Below are 24,121 nucleotides of genomic sequence, written 5' to 3'. Positions count from 1 at the left end.
CTGGGGGAACTCAGCAGGCCAGGCAGCATCTATGGAAAAGAGTACTAATGCTGAGTTCCTCCAGCAATTTGTGTGTGTTGCTCGGATTTCCAGCATCTGCAGATTTTCTCTTTTTAGTGATTGGAGGCAGAACAAAGGTGATTTTCACAACAGCTGATGTAAAAGATTTTGTTCCCTTTCTCCGAGTTCCCGATCCTTGCATTTAGACAGCTGGAGCTCAGCTCTGTCTGAGAGACCCATCGGTTCCCATTCCCTCATCAGCCGGAAGCTCCCCGGGGCCCGTGTACGGATGGTGGGGCTGAGAGAGAGGGAAGAGAGCAGGACTGTCCCGGGATTGCGGGACACGGAGTCCGGAGTCACAGCATCGCCCCGAGATTCTCGCTTACCTGCGCCCGATCCTGGAGCCGTGATCCCGAGGCCTTTGTGTACTACGCGCATGCGTGATATTCACCAACGTCATCAACCTTGACGCCTGCGCATTTGATCAATGCTTCAGCGCCGGCGAAATTTTTAACGCAGGCCCTTATGGGTAATCCCGGTGCCATTAATAGTTTCTGCAAGCACTAGTTCCTTGTCCACCTCAGTTTTTTTGTGTATATAGAATACTCAGCAACTGTTTTAACGCAGAAAGCGGCTCCCGTAAACAATATACTCAATATCAACATGTATCTAATGCCAAAGTACAATCCTCTTAAAAATATAGATATAAAACACAAGGGGTTCTGCTGTTACTGGAAATGCAGAGACGCACACACACAAAATGCTGAAGCAACTCTGCAGTTCAGGCAGCAACTAAGCAGAGGAGCACACAGTCTAGGCATTCTGAAGGAGCTCGGCCTAATCGTTGTCTATTTATTCCTCTCCACATTTGCTGTCTGATCTGTTGATTTCCACCAGTAATTTGCAGAATTTAACCACACTTTTTTCAGTTAACCAGTTTCCAGATGTTTCTGATCCTTCATTTGTAGCCACATGCTGCCGGTCTGATTCACTTCCTCCTCGTCCTTGTAAATGATAGGCCCCATTTCCTTTTGGAGCCCCAAAGCCCTGACTCAGGATGCCAACTCTAGTTTCTGACTCTGCTCCATCGAACATTCACTCGCTAGTCTGCTGTCGGACTTCACAGGCGCATTGCAACAACCCAACTGTCTTTGTAATTACTGAAAATGACACGAAATGTTGAAAAGAGCAGCGGAGAAGGAATTTAACCCCCTTAGTCCAGAGTCCTGAGGAATGTCAAAGCTACAGTGAGCTCATCATCTGATTCAAACTGGAGAAAATCATGCAGGGAATTCGTACAGGTGTATAAAATCATGAGAGGCATTGGTCGTGGAATAGCCAGTTGCTTTTTCCCTGGACTGAAATGGCGAACACTCGGGGGCAGAGCGTTAAGGTGTTTGAAAGTATTTGCAAGACAGAAGTCAGAGCGGTGGGCGTATGGAATGCACTGCCGGTGATGGTGGTGGAGGCGGATGCAATTGAGTCTTTAAAGAGAATAGATAGGTACGTGGAGCTTAGAAAAATAGAGGGCTATGTGCGACGGTAATTCTAGGCTCTTTCGAGAGTAGGTTACATGGTCGGCACAACACTGTGGGCCGAACAGCCTGTACTGTGCTATTGATTTCTATGATTCTATGAAATTCAAGGGAAGTCTGCTATCCCACGGAGTGGTGACTAGCTGCAACCTGTCATCACAGGGAGAGTGAGAGGGGAACGGCAGGGATGGATTTTAAAATACTGATATGGAACAGAAACATGGGCAGGGACCAGATGGGCCGAGTGGCCTCTCTCGTGTACATTGTGAGTGTGGTAGAGACAGTAAGTACCTGAGACACGGGATTTGATACAGAACCGATTTATCTTTCACAGATCCACAACATTAAACATCAGTCTACTTTCAGGCTAATTATCAGCAGAACGAACTCCTCCAATGCTCAGTGACCAGGGTTCAGTCCTGGGTGCGATGAGCAGCCGCAAGAACTGCAGATTCTGACGGTAACAGTCCCTCATGAACCTGCAGCTGCCTTCAGTCACCGTGATGGTTAAACATTTAACACGGAGCTAATTTGAACTTCCTCCCTGATGTGAAGTTTCTGGTGTTGCAGCAGCTGTGAAGATTGAGTAAAACTCTTTGCTCACTCTCGACAGAAATGTGGCCTCTATTTATTGTGAACTCACTAGAGACAGTAAGTACCTGTTGTGGCTGTGATTCCCATACACAAATCCTTTGACTTTTCTACACTGCTAAAAGTTTACAAAGCACGTCAGTGGGTGAAGGACATTTCAACTGAGATAATTTTAGTCTCCATGGTGCCTTCTGGTAAAACACTGTCACAACTCAAAACAATTTGGAGGAACAAGATTTCATCTTCTAACTAGCTACAGTTCCGGCATCAGGCACAATAAGAAACGTTCTGCTTCCCTCTCGGTATCAAAATGGATCATTCCTCCCCTTCCTCAGTCTGTGACTTGGCTCAGTTTGTCTGTCTCCTTTGCATTCTGAGCATGTGCCACACACCTACTAAGATCACATTTTATTTACACGGCTGTGACTGGAGACTTTCTGATTATTATGTCCCTCCTGGCATTTGACGGTGGTAAACTAGGAGCCAGCAATGGTATTGACCCTCAGGAGTACCTGATTAGGTTTTCTCTTTGGAGACCGATAAACTGCCGGTTGTGTGTGGTCGGATGAGTGGGTTGTTTTCAGACCGGAAGGAGGTAGCGTTTAGAGTACCCCAGAAATCAGTCCCTGACCACAGTTCTTCACAGTTTAATGGCCTGGCGGAGGCAGCGAGACGTGAGATGTCCCAGTCTGCTGGTGACGCAGAAAGAGCGGAGTTGGGGGAGGGGAGGCTATTCACATACAATTTCGTAGCTTTGCAATCTGTACACAGTGCACTGTGGGGCTGCAGTGGCGGGTTCCATTGCTGGGATCAGTGCACAGTCACTGTGGGCTATGAGGATTTTGTGAATAAAGTGCCGTTCTTCTGTTTAGTATCTCAAGCCGCAGAGCAAGCCCATCGTTGGTATACTTAAGTTGTATTTATGGCGTTGTGATAACGAGATGATAGCCCTCCACGACCTCTCTGTCCTTTCCTTTCAATATTCGACTTCACTCGTAAATCTGTCATCCGATGCATTGACATAGAACTCGCTAATACAAAAGTTAAATTTTTTCACCAACAACCCTATGGCTTCTAAGCAAACAACGTTACTTTATTTGCTAATTATATTTTGTGATAATTAGTGAGTGCAACCGTGTCATATTATTAAATTAAGTATTATATGTTTTATTGTACCAGTTACACACTGAAATGCAGTGATAGGCTATAATCTTGTTAATGTCTTAACTATCACTACATTTCTGTGGAGCTCTGGAATTCATAAATTTCTTTCATCTTGGTTTAGTGCTTGACATTGTAAGAAGCCCTATTCATATATATATTCACAGATTCACAGGTGCAGTGTCGCCTCACCTGGAAGGATGTTTGGACAACGGAGAGAGTTCGGCCGTCCGGCCCTTTCACTGTGACACCCCGAACTCCACATCAAATCCGTCCACACGAATCTGGGTGAACTTTAATGACCAATAAATATAATTCCTCTCAGCGATCAGCTGTCTGAGTGATCCCCTGACTCTGAGAGGAAGGGGTGTCTCTGGTCCACATTGTCGGGGTGTTGAGTTTACCAGGAGACAGAGACTGCAGGGACGAGAGGTTTTCTGTTGACTAATACACTGTGTGTGGACCCCGCTGGCAATTCTGGTGTTGTGACCCGAATCGAGACAAACACCAGGCTGCCCACTCCACCAACAACACGGCACAGCCGGACACATAACAGGGGACTTTACATCTCACAACACTGGATTCAGTGATGAAACCCGTGATTAATGTTGTTGTCCCACCGAAATCATCAGAAACGTCCATTCAGGTGTTTCTAAATACGAGCGCTCCCCCACAGGTGACGTCACACAGGCGCATCCACGCTCCTGACGTCACACATGGGTCCCCCACAGCGGGATCTGCCCTCACGTGCGCGGTGTCTTACGTCACCCACGCGCTGGAGAGCTCGAGCTTTATCGGTTTAACGGCTGGGCTACTAATCACGTGACCAGCCCCTCCCCCACCCCTGTCAACAGAGGAGTCTGGAGCTCCGCCATTCCCACTGGTGCGAAACGATGTCAATCACTGGTTACAACCAATAGTGGAGGCGGACCAGCCGAGAGGGCGTTACCCCCGCTGACTCCGTCTCCCAAACTTTCCGTCACGGCGGGACAACCGTCAAAGTAAATGTCCGCTTTCTGATTTATTTCCATTTCCCTCCGAGGGAAGTTGGGGCGTTTGTGAAGCGTCTCCTGCGGCCGGAGTCTGATGTGTCGCTGAGAGGTAGGAGGAGACCGCTCGGCCCGTCGGTTTGATGCCGGTTCCCCGGGGAGGGAGAGGATGAAGACGGTGAGAGAGGGGGCGGACAGGATGTTTGTCCCGGTGGGGACAGGAGGGGCTCATCTGTGGAAATGTCTGAGCCCACGGTGGTGGCGATTCACCACATTGGGGGGCAAACACCGGCAGACTGTTGCCCTGCAAGCGGGGCCAATGGTCCGGGCAAAGTGACAATTATTTGTGTTTTGTTGAGACTGTACCGGGAATATGGTGTAAAATCCCGCTCCCCACACTAACACGGGTCACACAGACCAAAGAACAAACTGCCGGAGGAACTCAGTGGGTCGGGCAGCATCTGTGGAGGGAAATGGACCGTCAACATTTCGGGCCGAGACCCTCCCTCTGGACTGAGAGTGGACGGGAAATAGTCCGAGAAAAGAGGTGAGGGGTGGGGATGGGGCAAGAGCTGGGGAGTGAGAGGTGGATCCAGGTGAGGGGGAGGTGGGAAGGTGGAAATAGTGACGGGGTGGGAGGTGAGTGGTTGGGGCAACACGGGGCTGCAGAAGATGGAAATTAATTCCATAGAGGATTAACAAAGAGGTTAGAGAGTATTTGTTATGGAGAGTGCAATGAAGATTCACCAGACTGATCCCTGGAGTGGTGGGGTCATCATATGAAGAAAGATCAAATGTGATAACCCTTTCATTTAGAGAATCGAGGACTGAGAGGTGAACACGTTGAAATGCACAACATCATTACCGGCTGAACCAGGGATCCCAGTCTCTGAAAAAGGGGGTAGACTGTCCGGGACTGAGATGAGGGGAAATGTCTCCATTCCGTGGGTGGTGAATGTCTGTAAATCCCCACCACAGAGGCTGGTGAAGACTCGGTGATCGTCCTCACATAAAACAGAGGCCGGCAGATGTGTGGAGACCGAAGGGATCGCGGAAATGAGGATCGGGCAGAAACATGTGGCTGAGATGGGAGAGCAGCCACCATGTTGTTGATGGTTAGAGGGGCTGAATGGCCACCTCCTCCTGTTTCTCACTTGATGTTTCAGTGTTCCTGTCCAGTGAGGCTGGAGGAATGTGAATAGAAATTAGTGTTTATACACATAGAACTGATTTAAATGAAACCTGCAGATTTCCGGTTTGGGTCTAGATTGTGTGTTGGACCAGGATGGGAATCGAGCCTGTGACTCTGTGACCTGGGGGTGGAGGGAAAGGGACAGAGAAGATATGGAGGGAAAAGGTAAATACGTATCGGGTGTAAATATGGAATAATGTGGGAAATGCGGCGGATGGTTCGGGCAGCGTGTGAGGGGCGAGGAGCAGAGTCACCGGTTCAGATGGGAGACCCTCCACCCGTCACCTGATCCCATGTCCTGTTCACGTTTTTCCACAAATCTGCAGCATCTGTAGTTCACTGCTCTACGTGTCTGTGTAGCTTCATCTTTCACCCGTTCAGACAAGTCAGTGAGATCCGGATCTGTCACGTCCTCTCGTTGTGGGTGGACAATGATTTTTTCTGCAATAATTTCAGTATGTTTCGATATAACCACATAACAATTACAGCATGGAAACAGCCCATCTTGGCCCTTCTAGTCCGTGCCGAATGCTTACTCTCACCTCGTCTCAGGCCTCAGACCAATAACAACTGGGCTGAGGCCTGGGACTAGGCCTCATTCCAGTGTTTTTACCTGCTGAAGTGCAGCCAATGTTTCTGGATGTCTGACCCATTTATGTGAAAATTAGCCTTTTCTATTTATCTGAGTATCTCATAAACGTGTAGTTTAGTTCAGCTTCACTCCAGAATTTACAAAGCAACAACCTAGTCAGTCAAATAGTTCCACACAATAAAAGTAGTTTACAGTATTACATTTTTAAATTTTTTATGTTGTACTACTTATGTAATTTAACTATTTAATATGTATATTCTTATTTTAAATCACAATGGTTAAAATCTATTGTTATGAATAGACAGAGACAACAAATTACATGACATCTGCCGGTGCTATTAAACCTGATTCTGATAATTGGTCTGGGAGACCCACCACCGGTCACCTGATCCCAGTTACTGCAGATCATAATGCGAGATTGAAGCCTTTTCTATTTATTTGTGTTCCTCAGTTGTGTTAAGTTTCCCTCTGTGGTTCCAAAGCAGAAGCTCAGTCTGTCTAATATTTCCACAAAATTAAAATGGGGAATTTGTTTATTCTCATCACGTACTGAGCTACAGTGAAAATCTTGCCCGACCTACCTCCACACAGATCAATACATTACAACAGTACTTTGAGCTAATATATGACAAAACAATAACTGTAACAAAGCATTATGGCTGCAGAGAAAGTGCAGTGCAGATAGACATTTGGGTCAGGGTCACGTTGAGTTACATTGTGAGGTCCAGTCCATTTTATTGGACTGGAGACCATTAATTTGGTTTACAACCACAGACAGGAAGCTGTCCATGAGCCTGGTGGTATGCTCTTTAAGGCTTTTGTATCTCTTCCCTGATGGGGTATTGGGTTTGCAGCTATAATGTCCAAAGTTGTGGGGATCTTTGAGTACACGGCCTGCTTTTCCAACACAGGGGAAGTCCAGGAAGAGTCCATAGAGGGGAGGCTTGTTTCTATGATGTTTCCAGATGAGACCAAAGTTCTCTGCAGTTCCTTGCAGTCATGGGCAGAGCTTTAGCCATACGAAGGCGTGAAGTATCGACAAGAAGCTCAGAGACCTCGGCCTTCACCCTGCCTTGTGTAGCTGGATCCTGGACTTCCTGTCAGATGGCCAGCAGGTGGTAAGAGTGGGCTCCCTCACCTCTGTCTCTCTGACCCTCAGCACACATGCCCCACAGGGTTGTCTCCTTGGCCCCCTCCTTTATTCTCTGTGCACCCTTGACTTGTGTCACCACCCACAGCACCAATCTGTTAATTAAATTTGCTGACAACACTACATTGATTGGCCTAATCCCAAATAACAACTTTCAATCGATCAAATGCTTTCTGACAAAGCTCGGTCCAAACAGACTTTTCACCCTTCTTCAGGAGATTAGTCAGAGGAAGAGCGATATCAGCAAAGTTCTTCCAGAACTTACGATAATATCCAACCATTCCCAGAAACCTTCCAAGAGCCTTCTTACCAGTCTGTCACAAAAACTGTGGGTCAACTGTCTAAGAAAAATAACAAGATGGCTTGGGTCGTAAAAATAGATTGAGGTGCTTTTATTTACAAAAATAGTGGAAAAACAAAAACTTGGATGTCCACATCAAAACAAGAAATTTTTTTAAAAAAAATACTATATTATATATATATATATACACACATATATATATATATATATATATATATATACACACACACACACACACACAGCTTGCAATTGTCACCTGTCTGGTTAACAGCCACCCTCAGACTAAACAGAAAAAAAAACGACCCAAAGCCTTGGTAACCTGAGGCTTATAACTGCTAAGCCAATCTCCCAAGACTAACCAAAAGCTAATTAACTCAATTATCTTCCATTTCACACAATCTGAAACTCTACCACCAGTTCTCACAATAAACACATATACTTCATCACAGGATTCACCATTTCCCGGTTAAATAACTTGTATAAACCCCAAAACTTTACCACAAGATGAGTAATTAGGTAACATAACCCTTGTCCCAGGTAAAGATGGTATCCTCCACCATCGGCACACCTGTGCAGGTTGCTGCTGCCTCTATATAAAACAGCTCTATGCAGCAGCTCTGTTTCAGACCCAGTGACTGTGGAGGAGAGAAACGTCAGATTATCATGACACTTCAGCAAAACACTTACTGGAAAGATGAATATGAATAAATTCACCTGAGATAATAAAACTGTGACATAGTGTGTTTCTTTTTTTCATACCTATTACTGCTGGGGATGAGTGTAAAATTGTGACTGTTGGTTTATTGTGACGCGTGCACTCACCACAATAACAGAGGGAATAATGTGTGTGGATGACCCTTTGGGTGTTTTACCGAGTGTGCCATGAGACGTCTGTAATCAGTGACGGGCCTTCATCACACAGTCAGAATAGGAACTTCAGAAATTGCCTGAATTTTGCCTGCACAGGAGCCAACTTGCCTTGACCTACAACACAGCCAAGATAGGTCACAGAGGCATGGCCAAATTCACTCTTAGCTAAGTCAACTGTAAGGCTGACCCTGGAAAGCCTGTCAAACAGCTCTTCTACTACAGAGTTATGCTCTTCCCAAGTGTCACTCCCTGTGACTAAGTCATCAATATAGGCATCTGTGTGTCCTAACCCTTGAATTACAGAATCAATCATTCTCTGGAACGTTCCTGGAGCATATTTCATTCCAAATGGCGAAACATTGTATTCATACAACCCAGAAGGTGTCACAAATGCAGAAATTTCTCTACCTCAGTCCGTCAATGGAACACACCAATACCCTTTCAACAGATCAATCTTTGTAAGAAATTGCCTTTTCCAACCCTATCGATGCAATCATCCACCCTAGGGATAGGATAGGCATCTGTTTTTGTTACTGCATTTACCTTCCTATAATCAGTGCAAAATCTAACACTACCATCAAGTTTGGGCACAATAACGCAGGGTGAGCTCCAATCTGATGTTGAAGGCCTAATAATACCATTTTCAGCATATATTCAATTTCTTGCTCAGCCAATTTACACTTTTCTACACTCATGCAATATGGGTGTTGTTTAATCAGTTTGGCTTGACTAATATCTACGTCATGTACTGCGACCGTGGTTTGCTTGGGAACATTGGGAAATAAAACTTTAAACCTCAGAATTAATTCCTTCAGCTGTTGTTGTTGCTTTGACTGCAGATGAGCCAACTTGTTTTGAATGTTTTCGAGAACAACCGAGTTCGTTAGCCCAACTGGGACCATGTTTGGCTTGTGAAAAGTCTCCGACGAGTCAATTGTTTCATTCTCAGGGTTGCCAGATTGGTATGTTTGACAACACTCACCGATGGTGCCTGCTTGTCTGAATAAGGCTTTATCATATTGATGTGTACCACCTGTGTTAGTTTACGTCGGTGGTGTGTTTTAATAACATAATTCACATCATTAATTTGAGAGACTATTTCATACAGTCCGTTGAATTTCACCTGAAGTGGATTCGTCAACATTGGAGATAAGGCAAGCACATTATCCCCCACCATGTATTTTCTTTTGTTTTCGTCTGCTTATCAAACCAACACTTCATTTTGTTTTGAGAAATCTTTACGTTTTGTCTCGCTAGACGACAGGCTTGGTGTAGTTTATCTTTGAACTTCAAAACATAGTCTAACAAGTTAACATGTACATCCCCATCAATCCACTGTTCCGTTAACAAGGTCAAAGGTCCCCTCACTCTATGACCAAATACAAGTTCAAATGGACTAAAGCCCAGTGACTCCTGTACCAACTCTCTTAAGCCTGATTTATACTTGTGCGTCAAGTGTACGCCATCGGCACTACGTACCCTACGCCATACCCACGGTGTACCTTATGCCGTAGGGTGATGTGCACCTCCTCTAAAAAGTAACTCACGCGTCGCGGCGACGCAGAGCGCAACAACTGTGATTGGTCCGCTTGGTAGCATCGCATTTCCTCCTGCACATTTCTGGTTGCTTTTCTCCGCTTTGTCTGTACACTGATGCAAAATAAATGGTTGGAGACAATGAACCAAATCGTCAAATCTACCTGCCAACATCGGAAAATATTTGAAATGCATTTCCTCGTCCATGTCTCTCACGAAAAAGTTCAACAGTGTCAGAGAAACCCCACCGCCAACTTGCATTTTGGTGGTGAAGTGCAAAGCGATGCGGACACAGCTACGCATGCTCGCTACGGCGTAGGGCTACGCAAAAATTAAATCGGGCCTACGGTGTAGGATACGGCGTATCCCGAACGCACAAGTATAAATCAGCCTTTACAGTGAACAAAAGCAAATGTATTCCTTCATCCCAGTCTTTTCCATTTTCAACACAGTATGTCTTAATCATTGTTTTGACAGTAGAATTAAATCTTTCTAAAGCCCCTTGTGATTCTGGATGGTACGCAGACGACGTAATTTGTTTAGCTCCCAGTTCATAAACTACCTGCTAGAATAATCCAGATGTAAAATTACTTCCTTGATCAGACTGGATTTCTTTAGGCAAACCAAATAAAGTAAAAAACTTGTTAAGAGCCTTCGTCACAGTTTTAGCTTTAATATTTCTGAGAGGTATTGCCTCTGGGAATCTGGATGCAGTACACATAATAGTTAGCAAATACTGATGGACAGCTTTAGTCTTTGGCAATGGGACAACACAATCCACTATAACTTTGGAACAGGGTTCTCTGAATGCAGGTATAGGCCGGAGTGGGGTCACTGGGGTGACCTGATTAGGTTTACCCACAACTTGACAAGTGTGACAGGTTCTGCAAAAGGTCACAACACCTTTCCTCAAATTAGGCCAGTAAAATTCCTTTATAATCCTGTTTACAGTTTTATTCACTCCATAATGGCCATCTAAGGGCATAGTGTGGGCCAAAGTTAAAATTTCAGTCCATTAAACTTTAGGAACAATTGCCCATTCCTCACTCGCAGGTATAGCAGGTGGCCTCCACTTCCTCAGAAACACTCCAGCCTTGAAATAATACCCTACTGTCATTTTCTTAATCTCATCATCTGAGAAAAATGTTTCTTATAAAGCTTCAAACTCAGGGTCCCAGTTCTGTTCTGCTATAAACTCCTTCCTAGACAGGGATAAATCTTTCTCATCAGACTTACTACCTGAATCCTGTTGAAACAATGAAGGCAGAAAAGTCCCTGACAAGTCATCATAACCTGAATCCCGATTTTGGCTATCTTGGGTATCAGAATCATGCTGCACAGAACCGTCTGCATTAGCAGACTTTTTTGCCGTACTTCGAGTTACTGTGCAGGAAGGATAAATGTTAAAATCCATCTGTGGGTCGTCAGTGGTTGGCTTAGTTGTCAACTGCACTGCAGGAACAACATTACCATCTGCCAGGTCATTCCCTAACAGCAAAGTAACAGCTTCCACCTGTAAGCTGGAGCATAATCCGATCCTAACAGGTCCCAAAACAAACCCTGACTGTAAAGTTACCTTGTGCAATGGCACAGAAACCATGCCACCCCCAATGCCTTTAATAAGATTTACCTCACCAGTGTCAGTCTCATCACCAAACTTTAGAAGGCTGTCTAATATAAGTGACTGAGAAGCCCCAGTATCTCAAAGAATTTTCACTGGTACCGGGGTTGACCCTTCCATTACTATTACAAACCCATCTGACATAAAATGATCAAATCCCTTCTTAACTTGGTCAGACCTCTCAGTCCTTAACTGAGCCGCAACAAAATGTTCAGAACTCTGTGGGTTTATAGGTGCTTCAACATACTGATCACAGGCATTTGGGACTGCCTCCTTTTCCTTTTTCTTCTTCAGGACAGGACAATTAGCCATCATGACCAGCTTTCTGACAATAGTAACAAGAGAGACCAGAATATTTCTCCTTCAACTGCTTCCCTTCATTCTTACCTTATTACTAATCCCAACTTTAATTTCTGGTTTTCCCTGGTTATCCCTGCTACTCTTTTGGAAGCTCTTATTTGGGGTAAGCTTAACGTTATGAGTTAAAGCAAACTCATCTGCTAATCTAGCAGACTCCTGCAAAGTGGCAGCATCCTATTCATCTAAATCTAAATCAAGGGTGCATCTTTTGAATTCTTCAATTAAAACCAACTCTTTCAGGCTGTTGAAATCATCATTTACATTTTTATATGTGCACCAGCGGTCAAAACACAAACTTCTCATAAGCAAATTTCATATAAATCTAGTTCAGAGATTTCCTCAAATTTCTAGACTTTTGCCTGTATGCTTCTGGGACCAACTAATAAGCTTTGAGCACAGCCTGTTTCACTATGTCATAATCAGCTGCTTCATCAACTGTCAAAGCAGAATAGGCTCACTGAGCCTTCCCCTTAATTACACTTTGTAAGAGAATGGGCCAACCCTCTTTTCACTACTTTAAACCCTGAGCAACCTTCTCAAAATGCTGAAAGTATTTATCAACCTCTGCCTCGTCAAATGGGGGTACCAATTTAACTTCCCGACTGGCCTCAAACTTATCACCAGAGTCTCACGCTAGACCTCTTTGCTGCAATCTCTCTATCTTTTTCAGTTTGAACATCCTCTACCTTTCTGCTTCCTCCCTGTTTTTCTGCCTCTTCTCTCTGTTTTCCTGCCTCAAACTGCCTCTGCCTTTCCACAACCTCCATCTTTATTTTTTCTAACTTGTACGGGAGCTCAAGCTCACTAGGTTTACTTTCAGGAAACACCTCCAACTCTTCCACTTTAAACACACCCTCAGATACATAATACTCAGCTATTATCCTCTGCATCTGTGACCTCCTCATTGTCAATTTCATCTTAGCAAGTTTTAACCTTTTAGCAATACTCAATAGTTCAATCCTTCTGGCGTCCTCTAATGCCTCAGAGGTTGGCGCTTCCAGACATGTATCAACATCCATTGCTTCTCATTTTCTACACACAAGTAAATCAAAAGGGATTTCACCAATGAAATCGATAAGTAATCTATACGGCCCCAAATCTGTTCATATCCAGGATGCAGGCCCCAATTTTTTTAAGAACCCTAACACTTTAAAAATGAACCAGCAGCAATAGACTACACCTGGAGTCTGGTTTTGATGTTAAAACCACTATCTTTATTAGTATCTACTTCTAATATAATAACTTAAGCAAGATAGGTAGTGGTGGAGGGAGTACATTCAGATTGGAGGATTGTGACTACTGGTGTCCCACAAGGATCTGTTCTGGGACCTCTACTTTTCATGATTTTTATTAACGACCTGGAGGTTGGGGTAGAAGGGTGGGTTGGCAAGTTTGCAGACGACACAAAGGTTGGTGGTGTTGTAGATAGTGTAGAGGATTGTCAAAGATTGCAGAGAGACATTGATAGGATGCAGAAGTGGGCTGAGAAGTGGCAGATGGAGTTCAACCCGGAGAAGTGTGAGGTGGTACACTTCGGAAGGACAAACTCCAAGGCAGAGTACAAAGTAAATGGCAGGATACTTGGTAGTGTGGAGGAGCAGAGGGATCTCGAGGTACATGTCCACAGATCCCTGAAAGTTGCCTCACAGGTGGATAGGGTAGTTAAGAAAGCTTATGGGGTGTTAGCTTTCATAAGTCGAGGAATAGAGTTTAAGAGTCGCAATGTAATGATGCAGCTCTATAAAACTCTGATTCGGCCACACTTGGAGTACTGTGTCCAGTTCTGGTCACCTCACTATAGGAAGGATGTGGAAGCATTGGAAAGTGTACGGAAGAGATTTACCAGGATGCTGCCTGGTTTAGAGAGTATGCATTATGATCAGAGATTAAGGGAGCTAGGGCTTTACTCTTTGGAGAGAAGGAGGATGAGAGGAGACATGATAGAGGTGTACAAGATAATAAGAGGAATAGATAGAGTGGATAGCCAGCGCCTCTTCCCCAGGGCACCACTGCTCAATACAAGAGGACATGGCTTTAAGGTAAGGGGTGGGAAGTTCACGGGGGATATTAGAGGAAGGTTTTTTACTCAGAGAGTGGTTGGTGTGTGGAATGCACTGCCTGAGTCAGTGGTGGAGGCAGATACACTCGTGAAGTTTAAGAGACTACTAGACAGGCATATGGAGGAATTTAAGGTGGGGGCTTATATGGAAGGCAGGGTTTGAGGGTCGGCACAACATTGTGGGCCGAAGGGCCTGTACTGTGCTGTACTATTCTATGTTCTATGTTCTATAAACAATAGTTAACAGTGGTATGTGTATATATGTGTGTAAATATAACTCCCATCCTACTGAGCTCGGGGGAAACAAGGCTTGGAGTCTTGAGACGGTAAAGTATGAAAGTTCAGCTCAATCACAGAATAGGTGATGAGAGAGAGATATTTGTAATTCAGGGTATATGTTGAGAGAAGGCAATTATGTCAAATTCCACAGTTTCCACGGTGGTAAAACAAGAGAACAGTTGCTGTAGAATTTATCCATCGTTGTTCCAAATCCACATACGAATTATAACCGAAAGTGACTTGTCACAAGGGGTATCGTCTTCAAGTGAATTACCACACCACACCCAGGCAAGGGTTAACACATAAGTGGTCTTCACAGGATACCCCAAATCCGATCCACTCCTATAGATCAAACGAGGTGACAACCACACATTCAACGTATGCTGAATCGATAATTAACCCAACCTTGTGGGCAGAGGAAAGTTCTAAACAGTGACCCTTGGCCACTCGTTCCCTTGTTTTGAACCTTCCATTTTTCCTCCTTCATCTCTGTCTGACTCTGAGTGTCTGTGTCCTCGGTTAAAACTAAACAAGCTGCGAGTGATGTGAACAAGATGCAAGTCAGACTGATTCGCCTTAATCTCTCTCCCTCTTAAAATGACAGCCCACAGCAAATGAAACCTAGGGATTCATAACAACGGTCACTGCCCATTGTGAACTGACTGATGTGCCAGTAGTTGGGATGACTGAGTGAATCCCTTCCCACATTCTTTGCAGGTGAATGGCTTCTCCCCAGTGTGAACTCGCTGATGTCTCTGTAGGGTGGATGATCGAGTGAATCTCTTCCCACATTCCGAGCAGGTGAACGGCTTCTCCCCAGTGTGAACTCGCTGATGTATCATTAGGGCAGAAGAGTGAGTGAATCCCTTCTCACAGACCGAGCAGGTGAACGGCTTCTCTCCAGTGTGAACTCGCTGATGACTCTGTAGGTTGGATGACTGAGTGAATCCCTTCCCACAGACTGAGCAGGTGAACGGCTTCTCCCCAGTGTGAACTCGCTGATGAATCTGTAGGTCGGATGACCGAGTGAATCTATTCCCACATACAGAGCAGGGAAACGGCTTCTCCCCAGTGTGAACTCGTTGATGACTCTGTAGGTCGCATGACCGAGTGAATCCCTTCCTACAGACTGAGCAGGTGAACGGCTTCTTCCCAGTGTGAACTCGCTGATGACTCTGTAGGTTGGATAACTGAGTGAATCTCTTCCCACATTCTGTGCAGGTGAACGGCTTCTCCCCAGTGTGAACTCGCTGATGACTCCGTAGGTGGGATGACTCAGAGAATCTCTTCCCACATTCTGAGCAGGTGAACGGCTTCTCCCCAGTGTGAACTCGCTGATGACACTGTAGGTGGGACGACCGACTGAATCTCTTCTGACAGACTAAGCAGGTGAACGGCTTCTCCCCAGTGTGAACTCGCTGATGTAACAGTAGGGTGGATGACTGAGTGAATCTCTTCCCACAGACTGAGCAGGTGAACGGCTTCTCCCCAGTGTGAACTCGCTGATGACTCTGTAGGTGGGATGACCGAGTGAATCTCTTCCCACATACTGAGCAGGTGAACGGCTTCTCCCCAGTGTGAACTCGCTGATGTACCAGTAGGGTGGAAGACTGAGTGAATCTCTTCCCACAGACTGAGCAGGTGAACGGCTTCTCCCCAGTGTGAACTCGCTGATGACTCTGTAGGTGGGATGACCGAGTGAATCTCTTCCCACAGTCTGAGCAGGTGAACGTCCACTCCCCGGTGTGAACACGCTGGTGAGCCATTAGGTCAAATGACTGAGTGAATCCTTTCCCAGAAATTCAGCAGATGACCAACATCTACCCGGTGTGAACTGACTGGTGTGTCCACAGGTGAGACGACTGACTGAATCCTTTCTCACACACAGAACAGGTGAAAGGCCTTGCCCAGTGTGAACTTGCTGATGTACTTTCAATTGAGATGACCGAGTGAATCGATTCCCACTGTTTGAGCAGGTGAACGGCCTTTCTCCTGTGTAGAATGACGACTGTGCCAGTCTGTCAGATGATCAAGTGAATCCCTCCCCACTGTCTGAGCAGGAAGGATGGTTGATTGAATCCCTTGCTCCACTTCTTAAATGTCTAGACAGAGACAGCAAAACTGGTGTTTGAGATTCCTGGAGACAAATTACTTCTCGTTTTAACCTGTAAAAAGATTTACAAAATCCATCAATGGGTGAAGGACAACATTTCAGATGAGATTACTTGAGTTGCCAAGGTTTGTTCTGGTATCACACTGTTACAGTGAGGTTCAACCCAAGTTGGACAGAGAAATCATCTTCTGACTGGGCACAGTGCTGGTATCTGGAATGACCATCAATTCCCTGATGCTCTTCCTGTCTCTATCAGAATGGGGCATTTCTGCCGTCTCCAGTCTGTTCCTTGGCTCAGTTTGACTCTCTCCATTGGTATTACTCCCTGTTCCTGCTGAGCCGCATGGGTACCTGGCCCCACAGTAACTGAAACACTCTCACACAAATAGTCTTTCTTGACGTGCAACTGGGATTTTCTTGTATTATTAACTTAAGGTGCCACAGTTTTAACACCATATAAAAAATTCCTGCTGAGATGAATGGTTGGTCCACACAGCTGTTAAAAGGACTTAGAGTGAATTTTTGTATTATTTCAGGTTCTTTTCACAGTCATAGAAAATTACAACACAGAAACAAGCCCTTTGGGCCATCTAGATTGTGCTGAACTATTTAAACTGCCCAATCCCATACTACTACCATCCAGGTACGTATATAAACCTCTTAAATGTTGAAATTGAGCTCGCATTCACCACTTGTGCTGGCTGCTCATTCCACACCCGGATGACGGTCTGTGTGCAGAAGTTTCCCCTCATGTTCCCCTTAACGTTTTACCTTTCACCCTTAACCCATGGCCTCTAGTTGTAGACCCACCATCTCAGTGGTAAAAGCCAGCTTGCATTTACCGTATCTATAACCCTCATAATTGTCGTATACCTCCATCAAATCTCCACTCAATCTTCTACGTTCCAAGAAATAAAGTCCTGACCTGTTCAATCTTTCCTTATAACCCAAGTCCTCCAGACCTGACAACATCCTTGTGAATTTTCTCTGAACTCTTTCAACCCCTTTTACATCTTTCCTGTAGGTTGGTGACCAAAACTGCACACAATACTCCAAATTAGGCCTCACCAATGTCTCGTGCAGCGTGAACATAACATCCATCTCCTGTACTCAGTACTTTGGTTCATGAAGGCCAATATGCCAAAATCTTTCTTTCCATCCCTATTTAACTGTGACACCACTTTCAGTGAATTATGGACATGTATTCCCAGATCCCTTTCTTCTGCAGCACTCTTCAGTAACCGACCATTCACTGTGCAATTCTAGGTCCCACCAAATGACCTTCCTCCCTGATGTGAAATTACTGGTGTTGCAGCAGCTGGGATGATTGAGTAAATCTCTTTACTCACTCCGGACAGAAATGTGGCCTCTATTTATTGTGAACTCACCGGAGCATCACAAGGTGGGTTAACTGAATGAGTCTCTTCGCACACACGGAGCAGGTGAACGGCCGCTTCCCAGGGCGAAGCTGTTGGTGTATCTGCGATGGCCGACTGAATCCCTTCCAAAATGAGAGCCAGTGAATGACATCACACTGCTATCAACGTCATGGCAATGTATCCAATCAGATCACGGACATGGACACGTGATTGGGCTCTCCTTATAGCGAGTGGGGCGCCGTCTTCTCCAGCATCTCCGTCCCCACATTCAAGGATCGGCGGCATTCAAGCGCTGGTGAACTGACAGATACAGCGAGACTAACGTGTTTGAGTTTCGCATACACAAATCCTTTGACTTTTCTACCTGTTAAAAGTTTACAAAGCACGTCAGTGGGTGAAGGACAACATTTCAACTCAGATAATTTTAGTCTCCGTGGTGCCTTCTGATAAAACACTGTCACAGCTCAAAATAATTTGGAGGAACAAGATTTTATTTTCTAACTGTCTACAGTTCCGGCATCAGGCACAATAACAAACTCTTTGCTTCCCTCTCGGTATCAAAATGGATCATTCCTCCCCTTCCTCAGTCTGTGACTTGGCTCAGTTTGTCTGTCTCCTTCGCATTCTGAGCATGCGCCACACACCCACTAAGATCACATTTTATTTACACGGCTGCGACTAGAAACTTTCTGATTATTATGTCCCTCCTGGCATCTGACGGTGGTAAACTCAGAGTCAGCAATGGTATTGACCTTCAGGAGTAGGTGATTAGGCTTTTTCGTTGGCGATCGATAAACTGCCGGTTGTGTGTGGTCGGATGAGTGGGTCGTTTTCAGACCGGAAGGAGGTAGCGTTTAGAGTACCCCAGAAATCAGTCCCTGACCACAGTTCTTCACAGTTTAATGGCCTGGCGGAGGCAGCGAGATGTGAGATGTCCCAGTCTGCTGGTGACACAGAAAGAGCGGAGTTGGGGGAGGGGAGGCTATTCCCATACTCTTTCGTAGTTTTGCAATCTGTACACAGTGCACTGTGGGGCTGCAGTGGCGGGTTCCATTGCTGGGATCAGTGCACAGTCACTGTGGGCTCTGAGGATTTTGTGAATAAAGTGCCATTCTCCAATTCAGAATCTCAAGCCGGGGAGCAAGCCTATCATTTGTATATTAAAGTTGTATTTAGGGCATTGTGATAACCAGATACTATAGCCCTCCACGACCTCTCTATCCAGTCCTTTCAATATTCGACTTCATTCGTACATTTGGCCAGCGGGCCATCAATACTGTCATCCGATGCATTGACATAGAACTCGCTAATACAATAGTAAATTTTTCTCAACTACAACCCTACGGCTTTAAGCAAACAATGTTACTTTACTTGCTTGCTAATTATATTTTCTGATAATGTGTGAGTGCAAACTTGCAATACTTTGTCATATTATTAAATTAAGTATTATATGTTTTATTGTACCAGTTATACACTGAAATGCACTGATAGGCTATGGTCTTGTGAATGTCAAAACTACCACTGTATTTATCTTTAGCTCTGCAATTCATGTATTTCTTTCATCTTGGTTTAGTGCTTGATATCATAAGAAGCCCTAGTCATTCATATATATATATATAAAATACACACACACACACACACACACACACACATATATATGTATACTAGATTAGATTTGATTAGATTATGAGAACACGCAGTCCTCTTTTATTGTCATTTAGTAATGCACGCATTAAGAAATGGTAAAATGTTTTTTTCCAGAATGATATCACAGAAACACATAACAAACCGATTTAAAAACTAACAAAAAACACATAATTATAACATATAGTTACAACAGTGCAAAGCAATACTGTAATTTGATGAAGAGCAGACCATGACACTGTCTGTCCCCCGCGCTTGCATACGCTGAATTTCAAGCGTGGCTGTTCTCAGGTTTTATGCAATGTGGAGTCGGTTAAGGACAGCCGACTCTTGTCAGTTATTGGTTAAAACAAGATAAATAGATAACAATAAAAATGTAACATTTACAGAGCAAGTAATGTAAACAAATAGGTGCAAGTTCAGAACGAGGGAGATTGTGGGAGAAATTTAATCAGGTCAGACTATGGAAACATTTATTTGTTTTGTCAGAGTGGGACAGAATCTGTTACTGAACCTGGTGGCTGGGGCTTTCAGGCTTCTGTATCATCGGCCCGATGGATGATGGCGGTGAGGGTGGTTGGGGCAAGAGGAATAACGGCATGGGTCTGCCTTTGATTATGGTGGCTACTTTACCGAGCTGAACTGGTTCCACATCCCTCCAGTTCTCTGTGGTCAGATGCAGGGCAGCAGCCGTACCGAGCCACAATGCGCCCCCGTACTTGTGAAACTGAATCTATGTTTCCGTGTTATGAAACTTTCCATCCCAGGAACATGCTGGCGAGACTCTTCAGCACATTTGTGCCGGAACCTTTTCTCTTTGTGCCGTTGATAGCTGCGTGTAGCGCTTCAGTCGAAGGTGGAGCGAGCCAAGTACATTTGTAATAAATATCTCTGTTATTGTACACTGTGCTTCATGAAATTAAAGGAACACGTTTCCTGATGTGTAACCATTCAGTTTTTTTTTATGTTCCTCGCAGCGAACCTCGTGAAGATTTTAATCTTGCGCTGTGGCTCCGGAAGAGCATAAGACCATAAGATATAGGAGCAGAATTAGACCATTCGGCCCATCGGGTTTGCTCCGCCATTCAATCATGGGTCGATCCAGTTCTTCCGGTCGTCCCGACTCCCCTGTCTTCTCCCCATACCCCATAATGTACTGGCTAATCAAGAAACGATCTATATCTGCCTTAAATACACAAAATGAAATGCCTTGGAGTTTGTCCTTCCAGAGTGTACCACCTCATACTTCTCCGTGTTGAACTCCATCTGCCTCTTCTCAGCCCACTTCTGCATCCTATCAATGTCTCTCTGCAATCTTCGACAATCCTCTACACTATCTACAACACCACCAACCTTTGTGTCGTCTGCAAACTTGCCAACCCATCCTTCTACCCCCACATCCAGGTCGTTAATAAAAATCACAAAAAGTAGAGGTCCCAGAACAGATCGTTGTGGGACACCACTAGTCACAACCCTCCAATCTGAATGTACTCGCTCCAGCACGACCCTCCGTCTTCTGCAGGCAAGCCAATTCTGAATCCACCTGGCCAAACTTCCCTGCATCCCATGCCTTCTGACTTTCTGAATAAGCCTACCGCGTGGAACCTTGTCAAATACCTTACTAAAATCCATGTAGATCACATCCACTGCACTACCCTCATCTATATGCTTGGTCACCTCCTCAAAGAACTCTATCAGGCTCAAAGAACTCTATTCAGTCCCTCAAAAAAAGGAGGAGAAGATGTCGGCGGGATGGCAGCGCGCGCGACCTCTCTGGTGAATGATAATCTATAATCTGTCAAGTAGGGGACCGTGCACAATTCTGATTTGATGGAGACGGACGTGAGAGTGCGGAGGAACATATCGAAAACTTCTGAAATGCCCGCTTCGCTGCCGCTGCTACTGTGTGGTTACCAGCATCTCCTGAGCAGAAGGCCCCGAATCCTCGGTTTGCTTGTTTCAGCGGCTGGGGATAGGTCGAAGGTGCTCGGCAGAGGATGGCGCTCGGGAGGCTGTATCGGAGGGGCTGGTCGGAGGCTCGATGTTTTCGGACGGACTCAGTGTCGGCCGTGGTCGGCAGCTTCCACGGCATCAGCAAGTTAACGGTGCCTGGAGGTTTATGGCAGGGTGTTTCTCCCTTTTGCCGCCTGCTATCGGGAACTCGGGAGTCGATTGACTCGGGGACTTTGAGACCTTTTTTTTTTACCGTGCCCATGGTTTGTTCTTCATCAAATTATGGTATTGCTTTGCACTGCTGTAACTATATGTGATAATTATGTGGTTCTGTCAGTGTTAGTCTTTGGTTTATCTTGTTTTCTGTGATATCACTCCGGAGAAACATTGTATCATATCTTAATGCATGTATGCATTTCTAAATGACAATAAAAGAGGACAGAGTGTTCTCATAATCTAAACAAAAAGCTGTCCTGACAGCCGATGCTATCTATGGATCTTTACCATCTCACAACTTCTCTCCTGTTCCAGGTCCACATGGTTCTAAATTTCCCAGTCTTTACAAATGTATCCCCTTCTTTATTATGTACAGCCAGTGATCTAATCTCAGCAAACCTCTAAGGTAGAGAATTCCAGACAGTCACTCTTTTCTATGGGAAGAAACTGCGATGTACCTCAGTGGTAAATCAGCCCATTATGTCCCCTTGTTGAAAGCTCTGTTGCAAATGGAAACATATGCCTTGGGTGCTGGTTAAGTGGAGATTACACCAAATCCCCGTGATCACAGGTATTTAACCTGAATGTTCCAGTTTCCTCAACATCTCACATGTATGTGTGATTTTGGTTTATTTTATGTGTCCTTTAAATGCAGGTGAGCGGTAGAATGTGGATGAGAGTAAAGAGAATATAAAGGGCTGGGGCATATTTAGTTTTAAATAGTCCTTGATGGCTACATGGAGTCGATGGGTTGAAGAGCCTATTTCTATGCTATTTATCGCTCTGCCTCCCTGTCAACATCCACCCTGCTGTGTCCTCTGGAGTTCTGTCTGGTTCAAATCCTCGTTCTATAATCTTCAGCCATTAGTGATAGGACAACGCCTTTGACCCAGGAATTATCTGAGGTAATATCTTCTGGACTGTCAACATGAACGTATTCCCTCTTAAATAGGGGATTCAGAGCCGTCCATAGTGGTCGAGGTGTGGCTGTGCTAATACTCTGCACAATTGTGTTTCCGAACTCCAGCCCTGTTGTAATAAATACCATTGCGCCATTTGCTGCCTTGTTTGCACCATCATACTAACTATTCTAAATCTCACATGCAGGAACATCTCACTCCCTTTGAATTTCACTTACATGTAATGTACTCTACTTGATTCCTCTTCCCTCACATTTTCCATCATTAACCTCCACGTGCCGACTTTTCATTTACTCTTTCTGTCTATCAGTACGCAAGTCCAAATCTACGCATTGCACCCGCCCTCTCACCTCCTTTCCAGTTAACACCAAACTTCGAAACACCCTCTAAGTCATGCTTGCGAGTGGAAATACAGACGACGTCTGTGTCAGGTACTGGCCGAATCGAAGCGACGAAACCCGAGCCCGAGGGCGTATCGAAGTAACAGAGAGCGAGGAATGACACAGGGTTTTGACGATTTAAGAAACAGGTCAGATAGAAATGGCTTGTTTTCGGAGCCGGAGGCAAGGGATTGTTCGGCACAGCTTGCTGCCCTGCGGGATTCGCTTGTGTCTGTGCTGGCCTGAGACTGTGGCCGACAACTAGTGGACCTCTTGTCCGGCTGCAGAGATGCCTGGCTTTGTGACCTTTTGTCTGAACACTGTTTTCGTGCTTTTGTTTTTGTGCGATATTTTTCTCTCTCTGTACACTGGATGTCTGACTGTCTTCTTTTGTTTTAATGAGTTTTATTGTGTTTCTTCGCTTCGTAGCTGCCTGTACGGAGACGAATCTCAAGGTTGTTTAAAGTCTGTACACTTTGATAATAAATTAAGGGACAGACGCTGAGAGAGGCAAAAAGCGAAACTAATCGTCATCGCAGGTTTTGCCGACATTCACGCCAATCTTCTTGTCCCAAAATATTGTGGAGGCAGTTGTAATGATCCTTCAAGAATCACTGTATTTTTGAATAGTTTTGAAATTGGAAACGTCATTCTCTCTTTCAGAAGGGAGTGAAGCAAAAAAGAGAATATCAGCCTGTTAGCCCGACCACAGCGTTTGCGACGATGTTGCAGTCCATTATTAAGGAGGAAGTTTCGCTGCACTTCGTGGCACACAATAAAATAGGCCAAAGTCAGCATTGTTTCCTCAGGGGGTAATCTATCCTGACAAATTGCTTGGAATTCCTCGAGGAAATAACAGGCAGAATAAACAGAGTGAAGTCACTGGATATTGCTTAGTTGGATTTTCGGAACGTTGTTGACAAAGTGCAGTATATGGGCCTGCTAAAAATGATAATGCAGCATATATACCGCCATGGAGAGACGAATGACTGACTGGGTGGAGAAAAACATTGATAATGAAGGGGACATTTTCTGTTTGCCTGCCGGTGACGAATCTGTATTCCGATCGCAAACTTTCACCTCATATGTCAATGAATCCTGATAATGAAACTGGTGGCTTTGCGGCCAAATTAGAGGACAATCCAAATCTAGCTTAAAGGATAGGTAGTCCCGAGGAAGCAGAAAGTTTGCAGAAGAACTTGGACAGATGAGAAGAATAGGCAATGAATTATACTGTCGGGAAATGTATGGAATTGTACTTTGTAGACGCAAAGAGGAGA

At 44.9% G+C, this 24,121-nt stretch overlaps 1 protein-coding gene across 1 annotated transcript in view; it reads right to left on the bottom strand.

Annotated features, from left to right (window-relative positions):
• Positions 1-17,844, bottom strand: part of LOC140207862 (uncharacterized) — a 45,312-nt gene extending 27,468 nt beyond the window's left edge. The window contains 4 exon segments of the mRNA XM_072276410.1: positions 456-522; positions 14,882-15,243; positions 15,400-16,401; positions 17,738-17,844. Coding sequence (XP_072132511.1) covers positions 456-522; positions 14,882-15,243; positions 15,400-16,002 — 1,032 coding nt within the window. The 5' untranslated portion in view covers positions 16,003-16,401; positions 17,738-17,844.
• Between the last annotated feature and the right edge of the window lie 6,277 nt (positions 17,845-24,121).

This window comes from Mobula birostris, chromosome 13, assembly GCF_030028105.1.
Source record: "Mobula birostris isolate sMobBir1 chromosome 13, sMobBir1.hap1, whole genome shotgun sequence".
NCBI lineage: Eukaryota > Metazoa > Chordata > Chondrichthyes > Myliobatiformes > Myliobatidae > Mobula > Mobula birostris.
The sequence above is the reverse complement of the archived record's forward strand: the minus strand, read 5'-3'. Positions and strand labels throughout refer to the sequence as shown.